A 13,395-nucleotide genomic window follows, 5' to 3' on the forward strand; every position below is an offset into this window, starting at 1 on the left:
CCCACTCCTAATTTGAACCATTCAAAAGTTTACCAAATAAAAAAACTGAATACATTATGCCTTCTCCACATAGGGTGATGCTAGGGAGTTCTTTACAAAACTTTTTTCTATTTGAAAACACTAGAGACAACTTTTCTTAAAACATTTTAAATATTGTAAGCAAAAAAACAAAAAAACCACACTTAAATTCAAACAAAAAATTTAATAATAAAAAATTGTCCTCAATAGTGACAAAAGTTGCTATTTTTTTAATTAAAAAAATTTAAATAATAAAAAATGTAGACAAAATAATGAAGAAGAAAAATATAGTGTTATCCGCACCCTTATTTTTCATCTCACATATCTCTTGTTAATTTTTGTCGTTTAAAAAAAAAAAAATTATATTTCATGCATTTTATTTTTATTAAGGAGAGAGGAAGGTTCGAACTACAATAATTTAAAAGAAGGAAGTTTCGAATCTAAGATACATAAATGAAAACCTAAATTCATTCGATCGGCTATCAAAAATTAAAAAAGATAATAGATATGAGCAGTAAAAAAGAATGTGTAGATAGGGTATAATAGTTTGTTGGTGCGAGTGTTTTTTATTAACTTCTTAGTATAATAAGTACGTCAACGTGCACTATGCTGGGATCCCTCCTCCGTCCTTAGCAATTTGGTGTTATATAAATGTCACCCCATCACCCGTCCTTCTCTGGACTTTTGGTACTCTCTCTCTCTCTCTCTCTCTTTCTCTTTCTCTCTCTCTCTCAGTTTTCTGGATTCGAGTTCTGGGTTGTCCGAGATTTCGAGGCAGGCAGACAGACAACATCAACCATGATTCAGAAGACAATACGCTTTCATAAGTTGGTTCGGTCTCTTGGAGTCGGTTCTTCTTAGGTTAATCTTTCATTAAATTCCTCTGTTTTTTATTTCCTCTGTTTTCAGTTTCCCTTGTTTTAGATTCCATGTTTTATTACATTGTCGCATAATTTTACTATTTTACTCATTTTATAACGTATGTATCTATTAATTAATCCTATAAATTTATTAGAAATATAAACTATGTCGTCCTCCAATCGAATGGTAAACATAGTCCAATCCATAATTATAGCCTTATAAAAAATTATTTTTTAGTAACAATATCAAACTATATTTGTATATCATCTTTAACTGAAGAGACATACTTAGCCTCTTTAGCCTCTTTAATATTTTATTAATTTATTAATTAATTTAGTTAAACTATCTATTACTTATAAAGTGTGTAGACAAATGTGTTCATACGTATAAAGTGTGTAGACAAATACTATATTAAAATGGGAGCAGTTCTGCTACCCGAATCTAATTTTGATATATGCTACCCACATCCTTATAACATGACACATGTCCTATTAGTTAACCATGGTCATATTTTGTCTATTTTAGTATTTTGCATTATTTTAATATCAATTATATATCTTATTAATATTTAATTAAAAAAAATTCGTCTCTTCTCTTTCCAATCTTTACGCTTTCTCTCATCCCTTTGCCCCATCCCACCCAACTGTCTGAGAGCATCCCAGGCTCCCAGCAGTCACCCATTGCAAGCGCAATTGGGTTGATTTGCCTTTTGCTTGGGAAAAACAGCTCCAGCAGTGAAAATATGAAAGGCAATTGCAGGGCTTTGGCAGCTGCCCTGCCAGTTCTCGCGAGGGCATGCGCCTGCTTGGAGTAGCATCGGACAAGATGGAGGCCCACCCCACATCAAGGACCACAGCCAAAAAATTCCCGTTATTTTTTTATTTTTATTTTTTAAACAAACAATATTATTTATATTAACTGAAAATATGGTGGATTTAGTTTCATAATGAGCTGACAATAATATGGCTCAAATTAGCTTTCGACGAGAATCAAACTAAGACTTCTCACTTACAAGTGAAGAAAAATATCACTAAACCGTAGTACTAAATAGTTTATTATGTTTTTTAGTTGGATTTCCAAACGTTAATTTGGTGGACAAAAGATTATAAATATATTATTAAATCAAATATTTTAATCTGCCACTTGCATCTTTATCAACGGCCAGAATTATTCTAAAAGTAGAAAATTAAAAAAAGTTACTAAAAAATACCTAAAAATTCTAAAGAAATACCAATATTTTTTTTTCTACAAATACCCAATCATATATTAAAAACATAAATAAATAATTTAATAAATTAAAATTTTAAAAATATATTTGTAAATAATAATTGCGCTTGTCTTTGCCTTTCTTCATTCCAAACTGCTAGACATGCACAAAATCAATTACTATTTAGAGTGATAAGTAGCGCAATTTTATTGCCCTTACCCTCCAATTACCATTGCTCTCTACCAACTCATGGAGATGCTCTGAGAAGCACGTCATAAAGATTTGCAATTCCTGAAAATCTCCAACAGCATCAGACAAAAGTTACAAGCCCATATGAACAAGCTTGAAGCTTTCACGCAAAAACCCATAAATCATGCACATGGAAGCGTTTTTCTCCAAAACCCCTGTGGATTTTCTATACACAGAAGCATCAATGTGACACAGAGGTTGAAATTGCAAAGATTTTCAATGTCCAAAACAGACTGCAGCTGCTAATGCTAGCCCTAGCAAACAAGATGGATATCAGGCCAAGCTTGGCCAGCACGATGGCCCTTGGGCATGTTTTGCCCTTGTGTGCTCCAATGATTATTAGCCCACCTTTCAACTGAAGAGGAGTTCTGTCTAAATCAGGCCATATTTTGGCACTTTAATCTTTTGGCTCTCTTTACTGGAGATGGTCTTAATAACACCACGTGACTTAAGAAACAAATTTTTCTTACGGGAGAATCACGATTGTGATAACATAACTTCGAGTGTTTTGTTGGTTTAACTTCCAAGCATGCATTTTGGTTTTAATAAAAAATGCTAAAGAGACCACGTACAATGTTATATTACATTTAATTGTATAAGTGGATCCTAATTCTGTTAGACAAGTGGTATACAATGTGGTACTAAGAGAATGTCCAAAGAAGTTGACAAATTTTTCTTTAAAAATGTATCACTCTTCAACAAACCATTTAAATTTTATGTTTCAACTTAAAATATTAATATTCTAACTTTATTTAATCTTGTGGGGCTGAAATTTTATTTCCAAACTCTTTACCCAAAAACCTTTATAACTTTTTAATGGCAGTCCCAAAACAGTTTAAGATGCATTTCTCCTACGTAGCATAACAAATTCAACTTTACTATCGAAATGCTATTTCTCTTAAAGATGCTATAATACGATCTCCTTAGGATCACTCTTTATTCATGATTGCCGACACAAGTGTATTTTATTTGAAGTAATGCTAAAGAAATTAAATTTGTAAATAAAACTTTACAAACCAAATAATGTGTCACCACCAATAACAAACGAGCACGTTTATTAACGCTTAAGTAATAATTTAATTATTAACTTTCATATCATGTAATTTATAAATTTTATTTAAAAATTTAGTTTTCCGAATTATTCATTTGATTAGTCAGAATCACATCGAGTCGTTTTCTTTGGTAAAATACACTTGGTCAGCCGTCCTTTCTGTATCATTAGCTGTCAAAGATGATTATTTTTCTACTTTTAATCCTTTTTTATTCTAATTATTTGTCTTGTCTATAATTAGAAGTCATGCTTCTTATCAAGAATAAAATAAAACAGAAGCCATTGCATTCCTTCTATGTTTTTTTTTATAGGATTCTCTTGAACAAGAAAAAAACTACTGTTTTCCAAACGTAAACTCATCTATCTTTAAGCATACAAATAAAAACAAAAATTTAAATTGTTGGCCTATAATTCTAAATTATTTACAACTTATGCCACAATATCCTAATTATGTTAATTAATCATATTATTACCTACAATAATAGTGAATCTCGTTGAATTTTAATAGGCATGATTTTAGGTTTTTTTATTCTCAGAAAATTCTTATTTCCGTCTAGCTTTATACTTTTTTAAGCAATCTAACGTTTTAAAATTCAAATGGTAGGTTCACTATTTGTGGGAGTGAAAATTCTTATTACGAATATTTTTAATTAATTTACCTATATAACTTTTTACGATTACCTAATATGCCCGCTCCACCACCGTAGCACGATATTGTCCGATTTGGGTCCCGATCACGCCCTCACGGTTTTGTTTCTGCGAACTCACACGAGAACTTCCTGATGGGTCACCCATCCTGGGAATGCTCTCGCGCGCTACTTGCTTAACTTCGGAGTTCCCATGGAACCCGAAGCCAGTGAGCTCCCAAAAGGCCTCGTGCTAGGTAGGGATGAGAATATACATATAAGGATCACTCCTCTAGGCGATGTGGGATGTCACATAATATATATACATTTTTTTTTTAATAAAAAATGAAACATGCCTAATATATTTAATGAAACATGCCTAATATATTTAATGATACATGCTAAATAACAAAATGAATGAACGGTAAGGAAACATGCCTCTAAATAATATAAGCAGATTATGAAAATTATATGTTACATATAAATGCAGGTAAATTATTTTAAACACACACACACATATATATATATTGATTAAAAAATAAAACATGCCTAATATATGTAAAAACTTATGCAAAATAAAGAAATGTTATTTGACTATTAATTTAATTATATTTTACATAAAAATCTAAGTCAACTATTTGCACATAAATTAATAATACATGCTAAACATGCTTAATATGCCTAATAAAGTTATTAGGCATATTAGGCTAAGTCAATTGTTAGGCATATTGAGCATCTCCAAAGGAGATGTCAAAAAGTTCACATCAGGAATAATGATAAAAAAAGACATCACTAGTGTTTTCCAACCGAAATGTCAATTTCTATATGGAATAACATGGAAAGGCAGCAGAGGAAGTTGTTGTTAAATTTGATGCTCACATTGTAACATAGTATCAAAACAGTCTTATCTACAATTGCATGTATCACGTGTTTAATGTCTTCTTGATATCTATTTTCTCGTGTTAATTAGAATCTTGAAGTTTACCGTTGCTTCGGATCTGTACCTAAATCGAATGCAGAACAAGCATGTGATCCATTTGAATACAGGTACGATTAGTAATGCCTCAAAATTTGGTCGATTTAAAATTTCTTGCATACCAAGTTATCATTCATATATGAATGCTTGAAGTAATTCTGCGATATTATAAAAAGCAACTAGCTACTGGTTACCTTGGTAGGTCGACCCAACATTATATGAACACAAATATGGTTGACGAAAACAATGAACTAAAGAATTGAAGATTACATGCTCGAACACATGGTGGCTTTCGTGTTTTTCTTCAGAACATTTGGTTGTCTATGCAAACTAATTTGTATGTTTTTTGATTTCTCTGCATTATTTGTGCAGCTATGATCTTGATAAGCATGAGTATGCTGATGTAGATTGGGACAATCTCGGATTTGGTTTAGTGCAAACTGATTACATGTACATTATGAAATCTTCCAACGACGGGAAATTTGAACAAGGCCAACTTAGTCGTTATGGAAATATCGAACTTAACCCTGCTGCAGCAGTTTTAAATTATGGACAGGTAAGATTTTCAATCGAAATTGGTTAAAATACGCTTGAGATATAGGCTTATAAGATGGATTTTTGTTTTGGGGAAAACATAATTAGATTTTGAGAAGTTGGAAAAAGGCTGACTTGATGTAAACAGGCAATATATGAAGGCACAAAAGCATACAGGAAGAGAGATGGGAAACTCCTCCTCTTCCGTCTAGACCAGAACGCGATTCGGATGAAGATTAGCGCGGAAAGAATGTGCATGCCTTCACTGTCAGTTGATCAATTCATTGATGCTGTAAAGCAAACAGCTCAAGCAAACAAGTGTTGGGTAATTTCCATTTTCATTTTGCTTCGAAAACTTTACTTGTTTTCGAGTTAAATCTCTTCCTGGAGTATGGAAATTGTGTATAAATTATTTACAAGTTTACAAATCTGTTCGGTGACTGAAAACAGGTTCCTCCTCCAGGCAAAGGGTCTTTGTATATTAGGCTTCTACTTATAGGAAGTGGCCCCATATTAGGCTTGGCACCATCACCTGAGTACACATTCCTTGTATATGCTTCCCCGGTCAGAAATTATTTCAAGGTTAGCAATACGCTACTTCCACGCAAAAGCGAGCGTTATATTTGTCAATTGTCAATTATAGTAAGATTTATATGCTTGCTATTGTTTTAATCGGAGGGCTCTGCACCCTTGAACATATTTGTCGAGGAGGAGTATGATCGTGCCTCTCGTGGCGGAGCTGGAGGTGTCAAAGGCAGTACCAATTATGCCCCGGCAAGCAGAATAATTACGACCGTTTTGAAGTAGGGTTTTCATGTGTTACTAGTTACTACCTGTTATAACTTGTAACCTGTACTGGATATATGTAGGTTTTGAAGGCACTAACCAGAGCAAAAAGCAGGGGATTTTCGGATGTTCTATATCTTGATTCGGTACACAACAAAAATCTGGAGGAGGTCTCTTCTTGCAACATTTTCATTGTGAAAGACAATGTAATTTCAACTCCTGCCACGTCGGGGACTATTCTTTCGGGAGTTACTCGAAAAAGCGTTATTGAAATAGCTCGTGATCATGGTTACCAGGTGACGTTCCGTGCCAGTTGATTACACCATTGCTCATCTTCCTTATGGACTGATTCTAACACTGCCCTCCAAATGCGTTTAGGTCGAGGAACGCGTTATTCCGGTGGACGAATTGAGTGAAGCCGATGAAGTGTTCTGCACTGGAACTGCTGTTGGTGTTGCTATCGTGGGCAGCATTAGTTACAAAGGCAAAGGTGCTATTAGACCTACCCTCTGCACGTAAGTTTAAATTCTCGTCTCTGTATTTGGATTAGATTAGAATACCGTTCGAAGAAAAATATACTTACTTATGCTCATGTGCAGAATGGAGTACAAAACTGGTGCTAAGACTGTAAGTCCACAACTTTACTCAACCCTAGTAGGAATTCAAACGGGACAGATTGAGGAAAAGAAAGGCTGGATTATGGAAATTGACTGAGCTCTTTTTTACCCACGACAATATTTCAGATTAAAATTTACTGTGGATCAGTTGTAAAAAGAAAAAATTGCTGTCATGATCCACACTTTGCCAATTGTACAGACTGCAGAACTCTTTTTTCTTTTTTCTTTTTTTTTTTTTTTTTTTTTTTTTTTGGGTTTGCCAGTTTATCAGTTTTTTGTGTTCAATTTATCTTTTGATTATCATCTCAAAAAAGGAAAAAAAAAAATTATCTTTGATTATTCATTAAACAAAACCCCATTTGAATCATCTAATTAGGCATTTTTTTCATTATTCTATGCTATATATTGTATTATTGATAGACTCATATTATAATGCTGCCACATAATATTATCAATTTATATAGGGAATTGTTATTAACACTCTAAAAATTTCATTTTACATGTTAGATCCCACATCGCTCAGGGGAGTGGAACCTCTATGCCTTATATATACATGCCCACCTTCATATAGCATGAGACCTTTTGGGAGGTCACTGGTTTCGGGTTTCATTGGAACTCTGAAGTTAAGCAAGTAGCGCGCGAGAACACTCCTATAATGGCTGGGAAGTTCTCGTCTGAGTTCCCGCACGAGAGCACTCCCAACCATGAGGGTGTGGTAGGGTCCCAAAGCGAACAATCTAAGTTCCCGCGCGAGAGCACTCCCAACCGTGAGGGTGTGGTAGGGTCTCAAAGCGAACAATAATGGCTGGGAAGTTCTTGTCTGAGTTTCCAGAAAAATTCTTGTCTGAGTTCCCAGAAACAAAACCGTGAGGGTGTGGTAGGGGCCCCGTGAGGGTGTGGTAGGATCCCAAAGCGAACAATAATGGCTGGGAAGTTCTTGTCTGAGTTCCCAGAAAAGTTCTTATCTGAGTTCCCAGAAACCGTGAGGGTGTGGTATGGTCCCAAAGCGGACAATAATGGCTGGGAAGTTCTTGTCCAGAAACCGTGAGGGTGTGGTAGGGTCCCAAAGCGGACAATAATGGCTGGGAAGTTCTTGTCTGAGTTTCCAGAAAAATTCTTGTCTGAGTTCCCAGAAATAAAACCGTGAGGGTGTGGTAGGGTCCCAAAGCGAACAATAATGGCTGGGAAGTTCTTGTCTGAGTTCCCAGAAAAGTTCTTGTCTGAGTTCCCAGAAACCGTGAGGGTGTGGTAGGGTCCCAAAGCGGACAATAATGGCTGGGAAGTTCTTGTCTGAGTTCCCAGAAAAATTCTTGTCTGAGTTCCCAGAAACAAAACCGTGAGGGTGTGGTAGGGGCCCCGTGAGGGTGTGGTAGGGTCCCAAAGCGAACAATAATGGCTGGGAATTTCTTGTCTGAGTTCCCAGAAAAGTTCTTGTCTGAGTTCCCAGAAACTGTGAGGGTGTGGTAGGGTCCCAAAGCGAACAATAATGGCTGGGAATTTCTTGTCTGAGTTCCCAGAAAAGTTCTTGTCTGAGTTCCCAGAAACCGTGAGGGTGTGGTAGGGTCCCAAAGCGGACAATAATGACTAGGAAGTTCTTGTCTGAGTTCCCAGAAAAGTTCTTGTCTGAGTTCCCAGAAACAAAACTGTAAGGGTGTGGTAGGGGCCCAAAGTGCACAATAAGCGGACAATATCGTGCTACGATGAAGTCGAGCATAAAATTTTTAGAATACCAACAACAATTCTCTTTATATATTATAACTCGCAAATTTATAAATTAACGTTTCAAAGGTTTCTTAATTCATTAAAACGTGATTACTTTCGTCTACTCTAATAGAATTCTCAAAATTTGCCGCCACTTTCTCTCGTAAAGGCGCCCTCCTTTTCTCATCACACAACTCTCGTCCGCTTTGTAAATTGCCAAAAGCCTTTTCCTTTTTCTCAACTTTTATTTTCGGGCGTTCTCTCTCTCCTCCCTGCAGTGTTGAGCGCGCCGGTGCAGGGAAGCCATGAAACCCTACGCTGCAGAAAAAGCCTTGCACTCTGCCAAATTTCACATAGAAGAAATTAGAACCAAAAAGTTCTCCATCGGAAAAACAAGGCCAAACCCTTTAACTCTCGACCTCCACCACGCCGTCACTAGCCTCTCTGCTGAGCTCTACCAGAAAGACATCCACTTTCTAATGGAGCTCATACAGGTATATTGCTTAGTTTCTCAGAGAAAAAAAAAAGCGAAAAAGTTTCCATCTTTACGATACTAGCATCGATGAAACTTGAAAACAAATTGTGGGTTTCTATTTTTGTGGATTTTAATTTGTGGGTTTGTCTTCTGGTGGATTTTTATTTGTGGGTTTTCGATTTTCAGAATGCGGAAGATAATGAATACAAAAAAGGGGTTGAACCGACGCTGGAATTTGTCCTGACAAAGAAGGACATAACTGGCAGTGGAGCTCCGGCTACTCTGCTTGTTTTTAACAATGAGGTCGGATTTTCCCGGAGCAACATTGATTCCATATGCAGCGTAGGCCGTTCTACTAAGAAGGGGAAAAGACATCTCGGGTTTATTGGAGAAAAAGGTAAATTTATTAGCAAACTAAATGTGGAGATTCTTGATGATGAGATTATAGGGTAGTGATTTTCACACTTCCCGTGTTCTCTTTCTACGCTCCTCCCTTGTTTCCGTCCTTGATTCTCGTTTGATTGAGGGAGGAGTGCAGGGGGAGAAAAGGGGAATGCGAAAATCACTTCCCAAATTCTTAGGGAGGATGGATTTTCTGCAGATATTTTCTACATTAGAAAATAACTTTATGAATTTCATTCATGTTTTTATAAGAGCATAGTCATCGATACCTTTGTGAACTGTTGATTATCATATTAGAGTTGTAATGTCGTGGTTGCTTGCTGCAGGAATTGGGTTTAAAAGTGTGTTTTTCACAACCTCACATATTCAGCAATGGATATCGAGTCAAATTCAGGGAAGAACCGAACAAAGATTGCAGTATTGGATACATTGTTCCTGAATGGGTTAGTGGGGAGCCTACTCTTTCGAGCATACTTGATGTATATGGTGTCACCAAGGTCGTGCCGGCAACTACAATTGTCCTTCCTTAGCCTGAGAAGGTTGAAACAGTGAGGGCACAACTATTGGGTTTGCATCCTGAGCTTCTTCTTTTCTTATCCAAGGTAAACCGGGTATATGTACGTGGGTGTGATCCCAAAGCAGCCAATGGTGTCTCAACAATTTCTATATGCACCGGGACTGATCTTATGAATGTCCGTGATAAAACCGCCAATGCAAGTGTTGTTGAACTTTCGGTTAAAGAAAAAATGGGTGCCAGTGAGGAGAAGTGCAAGTATTACTTATGGAGACAGGCATTTCCAGTAAAACCTGCTAATAGAGTTAATACTAGGATGAATGTGGAGGAATGGGTGAACACTCTTGCTTTCCCATTTGGAAACAGACTGAGAAGAGGTACTTCTTTTGTCGGTGTATTTGCTTTCCTGCCTACAGCCATGGTCACAAGCTTTCCCTTTGTAATTCAAGCTGACTTCATCCTTGCTTCTTCAAGAGAATCAATACTTTTGGATAATGTATGGAATCTGGGAATTCTTGAATGTGTTCCATCGGCGTTTGTTAACGCTTTTGAGTCTTGTGTGAAAGAGCTCTCCCTGTTTCCTTCAGTGGGTCAGGCATTTCAGTTCATACCCTCAAGCATCACCAATTCCGGTGTTTAATAAATTAACAGAGTCCATCAAAACTAGACTGCAAGGTCTCGAGATAGTACCCTGTGAAATATTTTCTGGCGAGAGGTTGTTTTTCCAGCCTAAAGAAGCAGTTAGAATCATACATAAATTCAGGGACCTCTTAGTTCGAATTAGAAGGGAAGGGGTTGTTTTAAGTGGTTTATCTTCTTTGATGAAAGTCTCACATCCATCTCTGAACTTTCAAGAAACCAGAGGAGTTATGGACTATCTAGGTGTAGTGTATGGTTCTTATAATTGGTATGCACAATGCATTAAATCCTGCAATATTGTGTCGCAAGTAGCTGATGATGTCTACATTCAACTGCTTGGTTTTATTGCTGATACTTATAAGGATTCATTGTCCATACAATCATTAAGTACCATGCCTCTTCTTAAATACATCAATTGTGAAGGGAATATGGAATTGCGTACAATTCCTAATACAACACCCAAGATTGTATATAGTGTGGTGCTGGAGATTCACACAGGGCTGAGTAAGTGTAATATGGAGTTTGGATGTCTTGGTAATTTTTATTTCTTACCCAATAGCACTCGGGAAGCACTTTTAACTCACAAAAGAAGTTCATTTCTCCTCGAATGGCTTTCCAGAAATGCAGGTTTAAGTCCTTGTTCGGCAACAGAATTTGTTTCCTGGCTTTATCCTTACTTATCAAATAAGGAACCACTTCTTCCAGTCACCTTGGTCCATTTCCTTTATCATGCCCACATGAAAAACATAATTGATGATTCTCAATTGTATTCCCTTCTCACGATGATCCCAATTATTGATGGGACTAACCAAGCCAGAATGCAAAGAACTACAACTCTTGTCTCGGCATCAAGGAGCAAATGGGTGAAGTTGTTGGGACCTCTAAATCCATTCGTGGGACAATATTACATTGATATAGGAGATCTTTATTCTAAAAGTAGTATGCTTCTCGGAGAATCTGTGCCTCAGGATGAACTTCTTCACTTTGTTGTTAAGTTCAGTAAAGCTGTGGACATTCCCGAGTTATGTCCTCCAGACGTGGTGTTACAGATAGCATCTCATGAACTATCAAGTGAGAAGACCTTTTGTTGCTCAACTGGATCAGATTACGTCGAACCAAGGGTTCTTTACCTACAAGATTCCTTGAAAGCATTCGAAATGGAAAATGGATGAAGACATACTTGGGTTATTGTACCCCAAGACAGGCCATTCTTACAAACGAAACAGGGGAAGGTATTTTTGATATGATGAAGCATTTTCTGGAGGATATCTCGATTTTGGACATGGAATTTTACAGTGATCGAATCATGCTTTATCAAGATGAATTGGAATTCCTTGGTGTGGGGATTAGATCAGTAGATGTGCAGAGATTGGTTACCAATCGCTTTAGATCTCTTGCTTCTCCTGGAATGAGCAAAGAGTATACATTTTCTTTGCTGACTTTCATTACTTTCTCTAAAGCGAGGGGTATGCTTGATATGAATTGGTTGGCTGTTATGAAGGAGAAGAAGTGGCTGAAGACTCATAAGGGCTATAATGCTCCCGAGGTATCTATCATCTTGACTTCTGAGATAGACACTCAATCCTGCTTGAAAGTTACAGATCTTCCTATTGTTGATGATGCTTTTTATGGGACAAAATTAAGCTGTTTGTTATCTGAATTAAGGCTACTTGGGGTAATAGATGATATGAAAAAGGCGCTAATATTGATTGCAGAGAATCTGACTTTACCTGCAGATCCATCTTCCAGGACGAGTAATTGCTTTTTCTTGATTCTTAAAAGTATCAGATCTTTGGGCTCTGAAGCTGATGGATTGATTAAGAGAATTATACATCAGCCTTGGATTAAAACAAATTTTGGTTTTAGATGCCCTGCAGAGACTGTTCTTCTCCCTGACGCTATATGGGGTTCTTTGTTGAGTACTCTTGAGGTTCCTGTGATAGATGAATTGTATTACAGTAATGTAATTAAGCATTTTGTTGATCAATTGAACGCAATGGGAGTGGGAGTTGATACTGCCAGAGCAACTGACTTGGTTGGTAGCTACTCAGTTTAATTCTCTCTTGCATTCTTCTAGCGGCTTGGCTCCTGAGAAAGTGATGGCACTGTTAGGTTGCATTTGAGAACTGAGTCAAACAATGACCTTACCATGTCCTGAACTGACTTGGTTGTCGTCTGAGCAGTGGTTGAAGACACGACATGGTTATAGAAGTCCTAGCAAATCAATTATTTTCAGCTCAAAATGGGGGTCAATCTCGTGGTTTGTCGATCTTCCTATCATCGATGATACAAACTATGGCATCGGAATATATAAGTTCAGGGATGAACTTCAGAAGTTAGGTGTCATCACAGATTTTGAAGGGGGAGCTCTGTTTGTAGCTAAAGGTCTCTGTATCCCCTTCGAAGCTGAACTAGTTGGTGCAGATGGTATGGTATCATTGCTAGAATGCATCAAGCCTCTGATGTCAAGGCCTCCTGATGAGCTTTTACTGACTGACTTTCTTAACAACATTGCAAAAAGCAGGTGTTTGAAGACTGGGGATGGTTACAAAACGCCGGAAGAGTGCATTCTGTTTGATCCAGCTTGGGAGAGTATTTTGAAGAGGTCCGATGCACCAAAAATTACAATTGATGAAAAGTTTTACGGAACTGATATTTTGGCATACAAGGATCAGTTAAGAGGTATTGGTGCGAATGTGGATCCCTTAGATGTTTGTTCTCTCATTTCGGGGCTTCTAT

The 13,395-nt window shown here is 37.0% G+C and overlaps 1 protein-coding gene and 1 pseudogene across 1 annotated transcript; both read left to right on the forward strand.

Annotated features, from left to right (window-relative positions):
- Positions 1-816: 816 nt before the first annotated feature.
- On the forward strand, positions 817-7,022 carry LOC137718833 (branched-chain amino acid aminotransferase 1, mitochondrial-like; annotated as a pseudogene).
- A 1,909-nt stretch (positions 7,023-8,931) lies between these two features.
- LOC137718158 (uncharacterized) lies at positions 8,932-11,828 on the forward strand. Its single transcript, XM_068457661.1, has 5 exons — positions 8,932-9,120; positions 9,288-9,404; positions 9,830-10,000; positions 10,106-10,612; positions 10,746-11,828. The coding sequence occupies exons 1-5, from the start codon at positions 8,932-8,934 to the stop codon at positions 11,826-11,828; spliced, it is 2,067 nt and encodes a 688-aa protein (XP_068313762.1).
- The last annotated feature ends 1,567 nt before the right edge of the window (positions 11,829-13,395 follow it).

The sequence above is a fragment of the Pyrus communis genome, chromosome 15 (assembly GCF_963583255.1).
Source record: "Pyrus communis chromosome 15, drPyrComm1.1, whole genome shotgun sequence".
Classification (NCBI taxonomy): domain Eukaryota; kingdom Viridiplantae; phylum Streptophyta; class Magnoliopsida; order Rosales; family Rosaceae; genus Pyrus; species Pyrus communis.

Bases quoted from the DNA above. Each gene is read 5' to 3' on its own strand.
- LOC137718158 (XM_068457661.1), top strand. From the start codon at position 8,932: ATGAAACCCTACGCTGCAGAAAAAGCCTTGCACTCTGCCAAATTTCAC. The intron at 9,121-9,287 runs GTATATTGCTTA...TTCGATTTTCAG, and splicing joins TTCTAATGGAGCTCATACAG to AATGCGGAAGATAATGAATA. The intron at 9,405-9,829 runs GTCGGATTTTCC...TGCTTGCTGCAG, and splicing joins TGCTTGTTTTTAACAATGAG to GAATTGGGTTTAAAAGTGTG.